Source organism: Sander lucioperca, chromosome 4 (genome assembly GCF_008315115.2).
Source record: "Sander lucioperca isolate FBNREF2018 chromosome 4, SLUC_FBN_1.2, whole genome shotgun sequence".
Lineage (NCBI taxonomy): Eukaryota > Metazoa > Chordata > Actinopteri > Perciformes > Percidae > Sander > Sander lucioperca.
In genome coordinates this window covers 26,020,935-26,037,961 of record NC_050176.1, presented here as the reverse complement: position 1 = coordinate 26,037,961, position 17,027 = coordinate 26,020,935, and the positions used below count along the sequence as shown (strand labels likewise).

General features: G+C 39.5%; 1 protein-coding gene across 2 annotated transcripts in view; it reads right to left on the bottom strand.

Annotated features, from left to right (window-relative positions):
• Positions 1 to 17,027, bottom strand: part of ctnna2 (catenin (cadherin-associated protein), alpha 2) — a 358,287-nt gene that overhangs the window by 11,354 nt on the left and 329,906 nt on the right. For both annotated transcript variants that reach the window (XM_031302751.2, XM_031302752.2), the window contains 4 exons: positions 12,160 to 12,311; positions 8,283 to 8,396; positions 1,834 to 2,015; positions 341 to 446 (listed from right to left, as the gene is read on the bottom strand). In XM_031302751.2, coding sequence (XP_031158611.1) covers positions 341 to 446; positions 1,834 to 2,015; positions 8,283 to 8,396; positions 12,160 to 12,311 — 554 coding nt within the window. The remainder of the gene's footprint in view (positions 1 to 340; positions 447 to 1,833; positions 2,016 to 8,282; positions 8,397 to 12,159; positions 12,312 to 17,027) is intronic.

The window sequence follows — 17,027 nt, the reverse complement described above, 5'->3', positions numbered from 1 at the left end:
GATATTGAAAATGGTCTGTCAGCATGTTTTAGAGAGATACTCATCTGATAATGAATGCAACACCTCGGTTGGGAGCTAATTATATTAGAGACACAACTTGGTTCTGCTGTCTTGCTCTCTCAGTGTTGGCCCCATTGGGAGACAAAGTCATGCGGCAACACAGCCCACTGCTCCAGCTGGGCTTGTCAGTACCCACATTAAAGATTTCCAATGGCCATGCCCACTTACTCCAACTCAAAATATGCTCCACCGCCACCTACTATGACAGTATGAGACTGTTTCAGACTGATATAAAGTAATATGATAAAAATGACAATGACAGGCACAGTTACAAAGCTACCTGATCTGCAACGGCGCGAGCCAATTTGTCCATCCTGGAACCAGCCTCTGCAATCTTCTTAGCCGCGTTGATCACATCTGAGGAGTTCTTCAGGGGGCCTTTGCCTCTGGGAAAATTCAAGGGGTGAAAAAGAGGGAAAAAGGGAATGTGGGTGGAGTTGTAGAGGCAGAGGACATGTAGAGCTTCCCTTTAAAGACTGAGCTCATAAAGGCAGCAGCTAATTTAATCTGGCTGAAGGAGGAATAAGAGACATTACAATCAACCAACAACACACTATTTCCCAGATAATGGATGTAACAAATACAGTATACCTTTGTCCCTAATGATGTATCATAGATATTTGCTTTGATTCACAAAGAAACAAAATATTTCTGTTTTTAACAGTAAAACTTTTAGAGCAGTTGGTGTCAGAAATAGAGCAGGAGAGGGAAATAATGGCCAACCGCTGAGCCTTTGTTCTGTGTTGTGTTTTCTTGATTTGCCAGCACCGGGGAAGTTATTGTGACTAGATAAATGTGTTTGCCTTTGTATGATGTCTCAGTTTTAGTCACTGCTAAGCTGAAATTTCCATTCAGTTTGTTCATGCCAATCTGAGTAACGGGGTCAATGCCAAGTATTAATGGTGCCGTCACAGCACCACAGCCATAATCACTCATGACTAATGACTCATGGCTCGGATTTTTCTTTTTTTGTTTGTTTCATGCCATATAATTGTGAAGTGGTTCACAAATCCATACATGAGGTAGATAACCATCAGTTGGGCATTAGGAGCTCCCTGATATGTTAAGCCCAGATGGGCAAGATTGAGAGGAAAGCTGCTGGCTTTTAGTAAACATAAGCGACAAGACTCTAAATGCAAACAGATTATCTATTACAGTATATCTTTGAATCACAGCATTGCTACGTAGTCTGAGCAAAGGAAAGGATGTCTGGGTCACTTTGCCTTTCACAAAACAGTTCACACACACAGCTCTGAGGGACTGCAAAGGCAAGATTGTTTCTCAGCAATCCCACTTGTTGTCACTTTATTTACTTGCTGCTATATTACTATAAAAAAGGATGAAAAGAACTACCTGTATGTTAAAAGGGTTGCTCATAGTGATATTCCACAGATAATTATCTCCTGATACTCTCCCTCAGCTGTATAGAACTTTTCAGCTTATTTAAACTCATTGTTTCAGTTGTATGGTACTCTCTACACTCATCAACCTGTTTTCAGACAAAGCAGGCAGCAGTTTGCAGTGAAAAACCAGATAACCTCTATGCATTACCTACCCAGCACCAAACAGCAGAACAACAAAGAAAGTGACTAGCTCGTGAACATAGTGGAACATTTAGCAGCTAGAGCCAGATATTTCCTTCTAAAGTTTGAGTATGTGTTTGATGTTTAAGCAACATTTTGCTTACACATTAGCCATATGAACTTAAAATGTGATAATACATTAGTGTCGTGTTCACAGCTTGTTTCTACTGCTTTTAAGTGTCATTTTTACCTGGTAAAGTCCGTCATCTCCATCATGATCATACACATCTGCTTGGCCAGCACAATGATGTCATTGCCATTGTCATCCCACTTGGCCACTTCTGCATCTAGCTTGCACTTCTCCTGTCTGAAGCTCTCCACCTGCTCAGCAATCTTAGCCTTCTCCTCCTGGGGAAGCTGAGCCATGATAGCCTGCAGGCAACAGAGTAGCATGGAAGAAACCAAAGTATTAGTGGAGTCGGAAGAGGTTGCAGAATAAATTGGAAGGATTGCTCAGAATGAGGGAAAATGCCAGAGGAGAAGAGTTTAGGTAAAGGATGGAGATAAGGTTGGGGAGAAGAGAACGATAGGGAAATGAAGAAAGGGGCGAATAAAAGGAGGGATTAGTTGAGAAGAAAGAGAATAAAGGAAAAAATATATAAAGTGGAGAGCTGTAGCACCATTTGTTCTACTTTTTCTGTCCGGTCTACTTTTTAATCCGCCCTACAAAACTTAACACTACTAAGTTTGGAGTCTGACTATCCCTGCCCTTCTGAAACACTTCAAAATAAAGTTCTAAAATTTACATTTAATGACTGGACCTTTTCAAACCCCTCGACATCTTATATCCATAAAGAGCAAATCCATTTTTGCCTTCATTTTTTCCTCAGCGGCCTTTGGGGGCAGGTCCAAAAAGGCATAAATCTTGTGGCAAGGTCACTGGCGCAGTAAGGACCCGGTATTATTTGGGAGATAAATGTATAATTACCTTGCTTCTTAGACCAGAGAATGAATAATGCATTTGTTCAACATTATGTCAGGGAGGTGAGATGGAAGGAAGAGTAACCTGGTTTCCATTAGGTCGATTCTATTGACTCGAGAGGCAGAGAGAGAAAACGAGTAAAGTAAAAAAAAAAATTTAAAAAAAGTCACCATTGTTTTTTAACCTCATCTATTATTGACTGTCCTCGAAGAATTGCTATCCTCTTAATGAAATAATCGCCCTTGTCCTCCTTTTGCCTCTTCCTTATTCCCTTTCTCACAGTGTGTGGGGGTGCGAGGTGAGCTCAGTCGTCATACTCAAGTACTACGTCACTTTCCTCTTGTCCCCTGCTAGATATGTCAGGATTAAATTGAAAACAAAAAATACAGATTACTTGTCCTTCTAAAATTCTTCTAAAAGAAAATAAGCTGAAACAGGAGGTTGCCCGCAATGAAAGAGAAATAAATTGAAATTACAGACAGAAATAGAGAAGCATAGAGGCACAACTTTCTCATCAGAGGCCAACAGATGTGTCCATGAGCTTTGGCCTACTGATCACTGTGTGAGCAAAGCTTTGATGGTGGTTAGCTTGAAAAAAAATCTGAGCGGCATAAATAAACAAGCAAAACCAGCCCCCTTAAGCCCAGTGTAGATTTCCTTTGCTGCTGGTGCCAAGACACACAAACAACAGTGACGCAGCAAATCCCATTAAACCGCGTGTGGTGTGAAAACACTGCTCACATTTAAAACAAATACAAAGTTAATATGTATTTAGACTGCACAATCAGGAATAAACAATTTACAGACCACTGCTTCCAGCAGGGCAAACATGAATTCACTTAGCAGGTGTCGTTATGAATTATGGGTCGCACACAGCAGGCAGTGGCTCTGGGGCCCCAGCAGCAGCATTTATTTAATCTATGACAAAACAACTGTAAGTCGTCCCATCTACAAGTTAAATATACCTCCATTGGTTCATTAAAGGACAATTCCAGCGCAAAACAAACCTAGGGGTTAATAACAGATGTGTACCCACTCGATCGCTCTCTGGGACATGATTTCATGCTAATCGAATGTGTTTGTAGCTTGAAATAAGTTAGCGTGGACCGCTGATTAGCTTACAACGCTAGCATTCGGGGCACAGGGAAAGTCGCTAAAAAAAAAATCGCTATTTATACCACTAAAAAGGCTCAAAATATCACCAAACTTCAACGGTAGCATAATGAGGGTCCCTAAATGTTAACCGAAGCATTGAGAACATTGTAAGTGTACAGACAGTTTATTGAATGAAGAGCTGCGGGAGCTCCGTGAAAGGGCTACGAAAGAGAGAGTACTGTACCTGCAGACATTGTGAAGCTATGGCAGGAGTGTCTGTGCTGCACGGAGTGGGACCCAAGAGACGCAGTGTTTTGTACAGTCTGAAGATTTCCCCTCTCTGATAAACAGGGCTGTACTTGAAACTTTTTTCCATGTCCCGAAAATAAATTGGAGACGGCGACCCAGACCGTAGGGACCAGATGGACAGTTATCCACTAGACAAGTTATGTTTTACATCGGTGCGATTATTTCAGATATATTGAGCAAATTGCTTTTGATTTTAGTTTGCATCGCCAGCTGTAAGTCATGACTGGTTTTCAAGACGGCGGCGGCATATAAACATGAACGTGAGTGTCTTTATAATCTTTTCAATAAACTGTCTGTACACTGACAAAGTTCTCAATGCTTCGGTTAACATTTAGGGACCCTCATTATGCTACCGTTGAAGTTTGGTGATATTTTGAGCCTTTTTAGTGGTACAAAATAGCGATTTGTTTTTACTTTCCCTGTGCCCCGAATACTAGCGTTGTAAGCTAATCAGCGGTCCGCGCTAGCTTCTTTCAAGCTACAAACACATTCGATTAGCATGAAAACATGTCCCAGAGAACACTCAAGTGGGTACACATCTGTTATTAACCCCTAGGTTCATTCTGCGCCGGAATTGTCCTTTAACTAATCAGTGAGATCCCAAAAATAAGCATGCATTTTTGGCTAGGTTAATTAGCAGTAATGGGCTTTTGTAACCACACTTTAGCCAACATTCCTTCTGTTTGTTTGAGTTTGTCTTATGTAACACAACTCTTATTTTTTGAATGCTTATTTATGCTGATGATTTCAACTATAACTTGTTATTTAAATTGAAGTCAGTTTGAATAATGCACAAATGTATAAATATAAACTTGAGGACTACAAAAGGCATTTTAGTCCAGACACTTTTAGGGTGCTTGTGCTCTAAGCTTGTGGTTCTGGGAAACCGATAGCTCCCTGGGGTATGTTTTGCTGAATACATGCTCATGTTCAATGTAGCCAAAATCATAGTGTAGGCAAAGCTGTACAGTAATTGCTGCCTAATCAATAGCGACACAGGTGAGTGAACTGTGCCACCATGAACATCTCTCTGACCTCAGGACTCGAGGGCGGTCATTAGCATATCTTTGCTGCTTATTTCTTTCCTGCACCCAACTGTTGAGGCATCAATTATTCACTTATTTCTATAATTACACCGAGCAGTATGCCCCTGGTGTCAAAATGGTGGGTACACCACTGAGAAGAAGTACAGTTATGGTTTTGCTAAATGCCATTGTAACGAGTCAAATAAAGAATTAAAATTGAGAAACAGAGTAGTTCTAGGTTTGAATATTTCTGTAAGTGCAATCAAAATGTTTTCCCTCCGTCTTCTGCGCACAAGAGCTGCATCAAACAAAGAGAAAACTGCTTCCCTAGACAGCTAAAGAGAGCAAAAAATCAGTTGAAACTCAACAATTTGGATTGAAAATTAGGGATCAAGTGAGGTTGGGGAGAGAAAGTCAGGGATTTGGTTGGTATTCAAATTCACTCTGAAAATGGAGTGACAAAAAGAGAGAGAGAGCATCAGGGAGAGAGAGAGAGAGAGAGAGAGAGAGAGAGAGAGAGAGAGAGGGGTTCTGAACACAAAAGAAAGCACAGGGGTAAACACATGAGCCAATTGGGACGTCAGGGGAGCAGGAAGCACTTGGTGAAGCCCCCTTCTCCCTCCTCCCCTGCTCTCTAGAATTCACTTATCCCCAAATCCCTTCCTCTACTTTACTGATAACAACAAGGAGCGGGCCTTGGGAGCTTAACATAGTGGCAAATCCGGCCGAGGGAGTGCTGTGCCAATACACTGCGACTCGGCTACATCTGCAGGGATTAGAGCGCTTTCTGGGTGTCTTCACAGTGTGCCGCATCTTGAAATTACTTTAATTTGTTTCATTTGAAATAAACTGCCCAGACACTCAGAGTTCAATTTTATGGATGACCTATCAACAGTGTTCCGATCACTGTGTTAAGAGATGTTGTTCGGTGTGTGTGTGTGTGTGTGTGTGTGTGTGTGTGTGTGTATGTGTGTGTGTGTGTTTGTGTGTGTGTGTGTGTGTGTGTGTGTGTGCATGTGAGTGTGTGTGTTCTAATAGAAAAATACACTACAGTACAGACCTCCTTCCCCTTTGTCTTTTTCTGCCCTCCCATTATGCATGTTTGCTCTAATAAGTTAGCTTTACGCATACGTATAATAGAAGTGACAAGTGGAGCACCCACAAGGCAGACCACTGGGAACAAAGGCTCCTAGGAGCGCCCTGTACTTCATTTGATTTTTTTTCTACACTGAGGAAGAGAGAGACAGTGAGAACGAGAAAGTCAGAGGGAGATATTATGCCTGTGTCCCGTGTGTGATACCCTCACACTGGACTGGAGGGGCTTGGAGGGATCATGACTGTAAACCTCAGTATGCTCATGTCAGCTCCAATGGAGAAAATGGATTACACTTCCTCTTGTCTGTTTAAATAGAAACACAGAGCACTAGTGTGCACTTGGCATGACCGTGAGAGGACAGCAAGCTTTATCCTGACACGACAGGCTGAGGCTGACTGGGCAGATCACTAGTGGTTCACAGCAAACATCTTTTATGAATGGGCTTGCCTTCTGCGTGTGCAAATGTTTAATCTCTAAGGGCAAAATAAATAAAAAAACAGGCAATATCAATTAACAGCGTGAGAGGCTGTGTCAGTATGCCAGATGTACGGTATATTGTACACAATAATGTGTACTAAATGTACAAATGTAGTCATGTTTAAAAGCACAATGCGATACATTGCCTCGCATTTATTTATTGCGGGCTCGAGCGCATAGCTTGCTTATGAAGGGTGCATGAACGATCCTTATTTTCAGCCATGTCAGCCTTCAATCCACTGTATATCACTTGTATTACAGCAATAATTTATGACAATGGGACATGCTGCGACTTCAAACTGTTCCAAAGGAGAGGTGCCCACTCAAAGCACAGTTGAGTGCCAGGAAAACTAGTTAACAGTTTGGTGCTGTGAAGCTCCCTTGTGTAGTAGTGCTGGTGCGTCTAAGCTCAGATGGCCCTGCAATGTTACGCTGCGGGAGCCTTTAGTGGGAGGATACATACAATAAACTCAAAGCACTTCACACCCAGGACCCCCACAGTCATCCTGGAGATGCTACTGTGGTCCCAAAGCATGGGTCTGTTCTTTTTGTTTATGGTTGGAGTTCAGATTTGACCAAAACTTTTATGAGTTGTCTCTTCAAGTTCAATTGTTGAATTGTATAATTAATAAAGCAAAACGTAAATTCTTAACTACTAAAGAGTACTGCAAAATCAAATGTGATCTAAATGGCACTTTATCAATTTAGGATTTTCTTAACTATTAAACATGGATGTAGAATTTTTATAATATTCTGTTTTAAACACACAAAAACATGCTGCTCTCCGGTACAGGCAGCTGCGGACCTGGACCAAAGAAACAAATTGTTGAATATTTATATAAATCCGATTCAACTGACAGAATTCTAAATCGGGTACAGCCCTAGCCTGTTTGCAGTTCCCTAGCTTCTGAGTTGGTTATTTTTTAGTTTGAACTACTATCAAAAGGCATCACATTCGGAACTATAGCTGTTTAGCACATACATTTAGCTGCTGATTTGGTTTTATTTATGTCAACTGTACCTTCTTTGTGCATTACTCCCCTGTGTGTGCTGACTGTGTAGAGACTCAGTATTATACAGGCCTATGTGCCATGGGGTGAGGCATTGGGCCAAGTCATACGCCTGCCATCCATAATTTATTCAACATGCAATACACCGCTAGAGCCTCTGTGTTGCTGGAGGGGAGCAAACAGTGGTACCCTCCTAATGTTCTTTAAGCTGGGCCCAAGTGAAAAATTGCTAATGTGCAACAAAGCACACACCCTGGTGATCGCGACAGAAGCCTTGGCACAGTACTATACTATATTTTGTCTTTTGTCTGGCATCTAAAGGGAATTAGGTAATTACTTCTTTGTTTGTGAATGCAATTTTACACCTGCCACCCCTGAACAGTGTTTATTTAAAATAATCCGCTTGTTAGGATCATTTAAATGGACTTTCATGCCATGTAAGTGGAACTAGTTGGATAAATCGATTCCAGTATGGTCAGGGAACAGGGGTGGGTGTTGAGGTGGGATGCAATTCAACTTGCACCTCAGCCTACCACTGAAGCAATAACACTACAGTCACTTATATGATGAATTTGGGCTTTTTCACCAGCCTTTGCCCAAACCAAATACATGGTGTCTTTTTCTGTATTTTTTTCAGGTCAGATTCCATAACTGAGGCAGATGTAGAAAGTTTTCAGCACAGTGGGAAGTTGAACATCCACTCACCCGAGCACTTTGTCCAGCAATAAGCTGGTCATCTTCAGTCTGGACACTTGTCCTGCTGCGAGTATCATAGTCCTCCTGTTCAAAGTCAGAGTCATCTTCCAGCTCCTCTGGTGTCTGTGAGAAACACAAAGACAAAGTAGAGCAAACAGTCAGAGAGAGAGAAACAAAAAAAAGAAAAGAAAATCATATGACTCCTAAATTGACAGTTAAAAAGAGCAACTTTGACTTCATGCCCTATTGTGTGGTAATCCACAGTAGGAGACAGCATATGTTACCGTGTATACAGTGCCTCATTGGGAATTTTAGCTCAAACCAAACTAAGCATATGACAGACAGAGATGTCACACAATAACAACAGTAAAGCCTTCATCCTAAACTCATATGTCAAATGAAATAACATAATAATAGGTGAAAAAGCATAAATACATTAGCTTTGGTGGAAAGGTAAAAAAAGATACCTGACAGGAAAGAAAAACCCAGTGGCAGTTGATATCAACCAAACAATGAGATGAAATGTAGAGGTATACATAGAAACAATGAATCACTGTTTGACCACAGAATAATGAACATGTGAATTCACAGATAACTACAGTATATGCACCCATTTGCAGAAAACCTTGGTCAGTGACTGTAGTTCCATTGCATTGCCATTGAATAAGAATATGGAAAAAAGCGTTTTAGTAAATTAAATGGGGGCACTGAAAATGTTTTTTACTCCGTAGAGAGACAGCGCAGGCCAGTTTTTTGTTTGGTTCACCTGGCTAATGTCAGTTGCCACAACATATCAGCTGATAAATTGCTTGATTCATTACTAACAACCTTGAAAATACTGAAATTGGTTCATCAAGCTACAACTCAAGGATTAGACAATATTTTGTGGATGGTCTCTGTCAAGGCTGGTGTTATTGCCTTTCAGATCCACTATACTGCAAAGCAAAAATTGCAAAACTCATAGCAGGACTATATTTTAAACAGGAAGCAACTTAAATGTTACACAATGTCTGCTGTATTGCTTTTATCTGTGAACATAAATATTTGCACAGTTTGTCTCTGCACAATGATCTTAAGTTGAAGATTTATGATCGAACATTGCTGTGTGGAGATTGTAATTGCTTAATGTTATTCTTTTAAAGTAATGATAGTCCTCTGTTTTCTCTTTCTTTTAATATAAAAGAAAAAAGCAGAATCACAAGCATCATATAATAAAGGAAATATACAGCATTACTCAACCACACTAAATAATTGGAAAAAGCAAGTTGTGGTCTCTCATAAAAAAACAAACAACTGGAATGTAATTGATGTATATTTGTTTGCATCTGATCAAAGTGTGAAACTAAATAATTAATTTCCTGCTGCCTTACTAATTAAGATTAGTGGGTTAGCCAGCTAACTTCAACACAGGCTTGTTGATCGCATGAAGCTGGCTCACTCTAAACTGGGCTACATCGCCATGGTAACCTTTATGCTGGATGGTTTACCTCTCAGAATATGAGTTCAAAACATGTACATGTTGTGTAAAGTCATCATTCTTAGATGATGATCACATTTAAAAAAGCCCTGCATTCACAGTGCTGTCACAGTTATGCTTGTGAAGAGAAATGTGAGTTATTCTATTTATAGGCTGCGAGAATGTTGCCTCTCTATGATGATTAATTGTATCAGAGATATAATTAATGCTTTACACAGAACTAGTGCTCACACTGGCTATAAAGCAGGACTCCTACCAAGCAACAGTAGACTTATTGCCTAATGAATTCAATTTACTGTAGAGGCTAGTAATTGTGATGAATTTCCTTCTTAGTATTCCTAACAGTAGTTGATCAAGTGTGGCCTATCGTTTGACTTTGTATAGTTTTGGCTTTGCTAGTTATGTGTCTGTATTCCTATTTAATCCCACCAAATCAAAATAGGTTTGCCACTGTACTGACCCAATTTCCCCATGGGAAAGAAAAATGTTTCAAATTCAAACACACTTGACAACCCTTCCCCTCATGTGAATGCATTTATAGCTGGATCACAAAACAGGGTAATAGAACAAATTGTTAACCAGCTTTGTAAAGCTGGTCATTCATTTCAATGGGGCCCCTGGGTTGGCCCAGTGCAAATGCTGACACAAAAAAACACATGTTCAGCAAAATTGTTACCTAGTAGATTACTTTGTTATGCGTACACCTGTTTACCTTGTGATCATCACAACAGATTTAACAATTCAACAATTATTGTTATTGTGATAACTTTTTAGAGCTGTAAAAACCTGTCTTATAGAATTATAAAACACTGTGCAGTGTTATGGCATCTGATAAGCCTTTAAATTCAAGGATCTATTATTTAAACCAGCCTTTGCGGAACAAATTTAATAATCTCACTGAGAACTATAAACAAAATACCTACATCAATGCAGCCCCTTGCATTTCTGTAAAGCAGCTACTTTAGCTCTGAACTTCCAGTAAAAGTTGAACTTTCTGCTTGCGACAGGCTGTAGGTCAGTTTATGGGAATAGGAGAGAGTGTAAACATATTGGTTATATTATAGTTGCCAGTCTCCAACCACTGTTCAATTTCATACAGTATATGTTCCATTGTATCCAGTACTTGCTACTCCGTCGCACTACTCTCGTACTGTGTGTGTGTGTGTGTGCGCGTGTGTGTGTGTGTGTACATGGGGACATAAAAGCCAGGACAAACTGCTTTTATAAACTTTCATTACACTCTTCTCAAGACCTGCCTCAATTTTTAAACACTGTGGAGAATTGGTTTCTTAATCCATCGACTGCTCATAAGATCTGTGCTGTACAAATTCAAAAGGAGCCATTCTCGGCTTAAGTGAGAGAAAAATAACACAGACGCTTAGAAATGTGTGCACAAAAAACTATTACATGTTGCACCAACATTTACTATCTATATGATGGAGTTAGACAACAGAGAAAGCAGGGATCTTCCAAGTTGTCTCCTCAGAAAGTAATTGAACTTGGATGGGATTATGAAGCCAGCTGGTCCCGGGCAGTTCAAAGCTGCCTGTTTTACATTATTTACCAACATCAAATTATTTTCCATAATTAGATTTTTTCAAGAGCTGCACTGGGAAAACTTCCAGCATGCATAAAGTTGAATAAATGAATTACATGGTGAAGAGAGAAGGGCCAGTTCGGGTGAGAAATGCAGATACTGTAACATCAGAGTGGGTATGTGAGGCTGTAGAGCTGCTGGTGTCATGTTGTTATTCAGCATTTTTATAATGACATGCTGTAAAATGTTCTGCTAGCTTTGTAAAACAGACCATGTGAAAGGTGTGACATCTCATATGGGAATTTCAATTATGTTTGTCTTCATCCTTAGGGCAGATATATTTTTGTAAAGGAACACCATCGATGACAGTCGGTGGCACAGTTTGATCTATCAATGATGTACCACAGATGTGTAGCTATAATCAGAAGAGGCACAAACTGGAAAGGTGTCTGTGAGTGTGACAAATTTGTCTCATGAGTCATGGGGATAAATCCAGAGACTCAGGAGATTTTATTCTCTCAAGGTTTATGATTAAATGCTTTGGTTTCTACCTCTGTATTTTCAAAGTATTAATTAGAGGGTAAAAAAGTCAATAATATATGGCTTAAAGTGACTGTAGATTGCATAAAAAGTAGATCATAAATTTAAACCAAATATACTTAAAACATTGACTGACTATTCAGCAACAAGAGGAAACAAACAATTTATTTAGATGTCTACATTCACAACTACCAGTTGTTAATATATGGAGGAAATAAATTAATACACTTGGTCTTAGTCAGCATTTCCAAACACATTCATTTCTGTCTAACTCTTGCTGAGCATTCAAACAATTTCAGAGTATTTCAGTGATTGTTTTATATTGGCCATACCCTTATCATGAGGACAGCTTTCCGGATGTCACGGACGCCATCGTAGACCAAGCGTGATGCATCAATGAACTCATTCTCCTCAAAAGCCTGAGGAGGGTTCGTGCTTAGTGCCTCGATAGCAACCTCCACTTGTTCAGCAAAACGGGGCATGACTGCAGGGAGAAATAGGTAAGGGAGGTAGATAGAGAGAACAAAAGAAAGATATGAGACTCAGGTGTATCACATGTGTTAATCTTTCAGAATGGGTGCAAGCTTATCAATTAGAAAGAAAAGATGGCAATGCGAAGGCACAATTGTTATTGTGTGTTTCTCTAGTTGAGGCCATGATTGCAACCTTTTCCTCTCAAATTTTACAGCAGCTGGGTCTCTACAGCAGTCTTTCACTTGTGCACTTCAGGAGAAGGCAAGATGTCACTCTACACCTCTGTGTATGCGACAATATCCTGTTCGCACATTGCACGCCAATTAGCTATTTTACCCCGGCTTACCCAGCAGGAAGATTGGCCTGTCTGTCACAGATCTGTTTGTGTGTATGCTGGCGTTTGGCATGTGGACATGTGTGTACTTGTGTGTGTGCATGTGTGTAACCTATGAGGAGATGGCTGTGCGTGCTTTACAGTACAGTACAAGGACGCTAACTTGCAAGCTCAGCCTGTCAAATCACAATGAAGGGAAACAAAGTCTTTTCAGCCGAACAAAAGACAAGCAACAAAAGAAAAGTCCCTATTGACCATAAAAATGGTTGGTTTTATTGCCAGTATCAATTGGCCAGACCCGATGGAAGAGCTTTATGCTCTTTGTGTGTTCAAATGAATCGTGCTGAATGTGAATAGCAGGCTACCTTTCTACGTAATCTTCTGTTGAGTCACAATAATTGAATGCAGAGTTTAATAATGTGTAATTTTTTATGGACTGTGCTGTCCCAAATTATCATAACAAAAGCTATGGTTTACCTGGACAGACAGTCAGAAAACTTTTTTCAAACAGTACAAATGCCTAAAACACCACCATTACTTGTGACAGTACTTTAATGTAGTGAAGACTTTCTCTCTCTCTCTCCCAACCGGTCGTGTCAGATGGCCGCCCACGAGCCAGGTTCTGTCCGAGGCTTCTGCCGGTTAAAAGTAAGTTTTTCCTCGAGTGTGGTCTAGACCTACTCTATGAATGAAATTTGAATTGATATTAAACTGAATAAAAGATATTAAGTGTATTTTTTGGTGAAACATGGATGCATCTCATACATCTTCAACCTGGCAGCACAGAAACTCACAGAAGAAGGTGGGCACCAAAGATTAGTGTCACCAATTCAGTATCCGACCAAATGTGAAATATGGTCACAGTCTCCCCTTCTGTTCCTGAGTTATGCCGTTGAATAATAGCCAGAAAAGTTTTATGCAGAACATTATGATTTCACAGTGAAGTTGCCCTTTGACCTTTTGGATATACAATGTAATCACTTCATCATTGTATAGATATGTTAGTTATTTAGACATTTGTGTGAAATGTTGTCATAATTAACGTAGGAATTTTTGAATTATGGCCAAAAACACAGTGACCTTAACCTTTGACCTCCAAAATCTAATCAGTTCATTGTAGTTCATTGTCAGTTTTTGATAAGTTAGACAAAAAATGTCTCGGAATATGTATACATAAAGAGTGGATTTCTGAAGAGTATATACTTGGACTGATTTAAGACAACCATTTTGAGAGGAGAAGACAGGTCTAATGAGCAAAGGTAGATAGGAAAAACTGGGGAAAAGACATAAAATACGGCAGCTTGGCTGGTGAGCCTCCACCAGAATGCCAACTGTGTGATTTTATTATCATTCTCCCCACTTTCTTTCTCTTTTACACGCAGAGGGAACTAAATCAATAAGCCAGCTTGCACTAAAGGTGTGTCTGCAGTATACTTATTTGTCTGATGTAAAACATAGGCTATATTTCGCCAAACATAAAAGGCACTACAAAAAGTCTCTCCCTTTTTCTTTTTATTTTTAATTCAGTTTAATCCACTTACCGCAGAAGCGTAAAATAGGCTTTTGGGAATTGCTGGGAAGGCGTTTTAAATAGAAATATTTAAATGTTCTCCAAGCTCTTAATGAGCAAAGTTGCTGATGGTAAGGAGCAATTTCACTCATTCCAGTTGAAAAATGATGAAGGGAATTAAATGTGACCATGTAAGAATGGATTCTTTTCACCCCCTAGGCTTAAGCATAGTTTAAGTGAGAAGTTATGGAAGTACAATGAATGCTTAAAAACTCACAGCAGAGAAGGCGTGCCCCAGTGAGGCGTTTAACGAGCTCCAAACACCACAAACGGCACCATTGTTAATGCCTTAACCTCGATTTTGTACGAAAACAGCTCAATTTAGGCAATATATTTCAAGAGGTAATATCAAAAGTGATTATATAAACAAGACATGCACTAAATCATTAACTGCAACTTTAAACCAAGAGATGGATGTGTCAAAGAGTTTGATTTGTGTTGTGTTTGGAGGATACAGTTTTAACTCCTTGTTAAACTGTTACAACGACATATTGAGCAGCCAATCATTGTTCAGACTAAAATAACCTTAAATTCTAATAAAATGATACAGAATTAAAGGGACTGATGAAGACATTGTAGTTGTAAAAGTAGTATATTACTTATATCACTTAAAATAATTATAAATATACTATATTACTACTATATTGATATCGGTATTCTTGCATATTTGTTATACTATATTCTCTATTATGGTGTCTTTTTCCATTTCTATAATATATTTGATAGTATTGTATTTGTACTTCCTTGTGTGCATATATTACATATACTGCATATACATTTTATATATATATATATATATATATATATATATATATACATTTTATATATATATATATATATATATATATATATATATATTATATACTTTAAGCAATATTTTTACATTGAGAAAGGATAATTTGACTACTTAAAACAGTCACTCTTAGTGATGAAACTACAGAGAATTATCATCCGTCTTTGCGGTACCCCTCAGCTCTACAGAGCTTTATAGTGTCTTTCAGCCCATTGCTTCTGTTGAATGGCCCGCATCTTCACTGTTCAATGTTACTACGTACGTAAAAACAGAGCTACAGTAAAAGGAGAGTGAATATAGGAGTTAAATTCATCAGGTGAGCAGAAACACAATTCCAAATGAATGCTAATGGTACACACATCATCCAAGGCGGAACGGGAGGGCAAATTCCTACCTATGATATGTAACTAACTAAAAAAAAAGACCATGTTTGCCTATCTTCAGGTGGCAGGAGTGAAATTAGTGATCCTCAACATTTGTTATGTTCTGGTTTTAGAATGATAAAGACAGTTGGAGAAAATGTTTTTTCCTAAATGATAGGTTTGAGCTGAGCCCTTAATGTTAACAACTTCTGGCTTTCCACCTGCACATCATGGTTGCAGAGGTGGACTACTGAATTACCTTTGCATCAATAGTTGCACAATTCACTTATATGGTTCAAGGTATTGTAATAGCCTATATACAGTATACGGTATAAAGCCTATCTCATGTTCTTACCTCTTATTCTGTCTCTGTGCTGCTGTAACATGTCCCTTTCCCCCTGGGATCAATAAAGTCTTTAATTTCAATGTGCCAATCATTGAAAGCAAAGCAGCTTCAGAGATTCTCTCACCACACAATGAATGAATACTTAACACTGACAAACACACAAACTTGAGTACTTGAGTAAAGTAAGTAAGTAGAAATCACAGAAAACATTAAAGGTTATGAGATTAAGACTTTGGTCCTCTTGCTCTTAGTCTGCGTACAGCTCTGCTCTCCTACACTCTAACTTTGGTTAATAGTTTCACCTATGTCATCATACTGCACTGCCCCTTTCATAGCAATATCGCATCATGAGCACTCTTTCTTACTGTAACTCCCACCACTATTTATGCACCGATTAAGAGCCCTTACCTCTTCTCCTTCTAAGTTTGCCATCTGCTTTCCATTATGGCTAAAACCTCTTTTTCCATCATTATACAAATGGATACACCCAGTTAGTACAAATTGATTAATTTATGTCACTGAAAAGGTATTCTGATTCAAGATTTTAAAATAAATGCTCAATATTTATGATGAGTTGCTTTTAGTCAGGCCAGCCACAGTCTGGTCCTCAGAGCTATTATTTTCAAAGTAGACAGTGTGAAGTGTCTTTACTTCTTTCCCTCAGTTTTGCTGCACTTCTTTTTAGTGCACTTGATCCACTGATTTACAGGCATGCCATGTGGGTGGCAGTGTGTGCATGTGTGTTATTACTCACTGCAAAACCCTGGCTAAATCCCATTTACTGTGCCCAGATGTAATAACAAGGAGCAACGCCACCCTGCTTCTCTAAATGGCACACTGACTTAGGCCATATATCAGTTTTTTAATCTACCCTCTCCAGGCACCACATTAATGATCAACTTTAAAATTTGTCCCGTTTTTTGAGGAGAAGATTAGTTTAAACACAGGGAGTTAGTAGGCAGAAAAGTATCTCAGGGAAGAAGGAGGGAGAGGGGAAAAAGAGAGAGAAGCCATAACCACTTTCCCATTAGGCTATTGATTTTTCCCCCTCCCAAGGACACGCTTCAATCCCAGGCCCATGTGTGGACTGTCTGTCAGGAATCTATGGCTCAGCTTTACACCGAAGAGTTGTGTGCCTTGGCTGCTTGTATTTGGCCCGGCCGTAAATCTGACCACACTCAATATGAGAAAGAAGGATGGGCAAATTGAGACAAGGTCAAAGGGCAGGTAGTTGTGATAAGCGTCCTGTGTTGATGTGGCAGCTGTCAGAAAAACAGGCAAGTGGGTGCGATTGGCCGAGTGGCCGCGGGCATAAACAGGG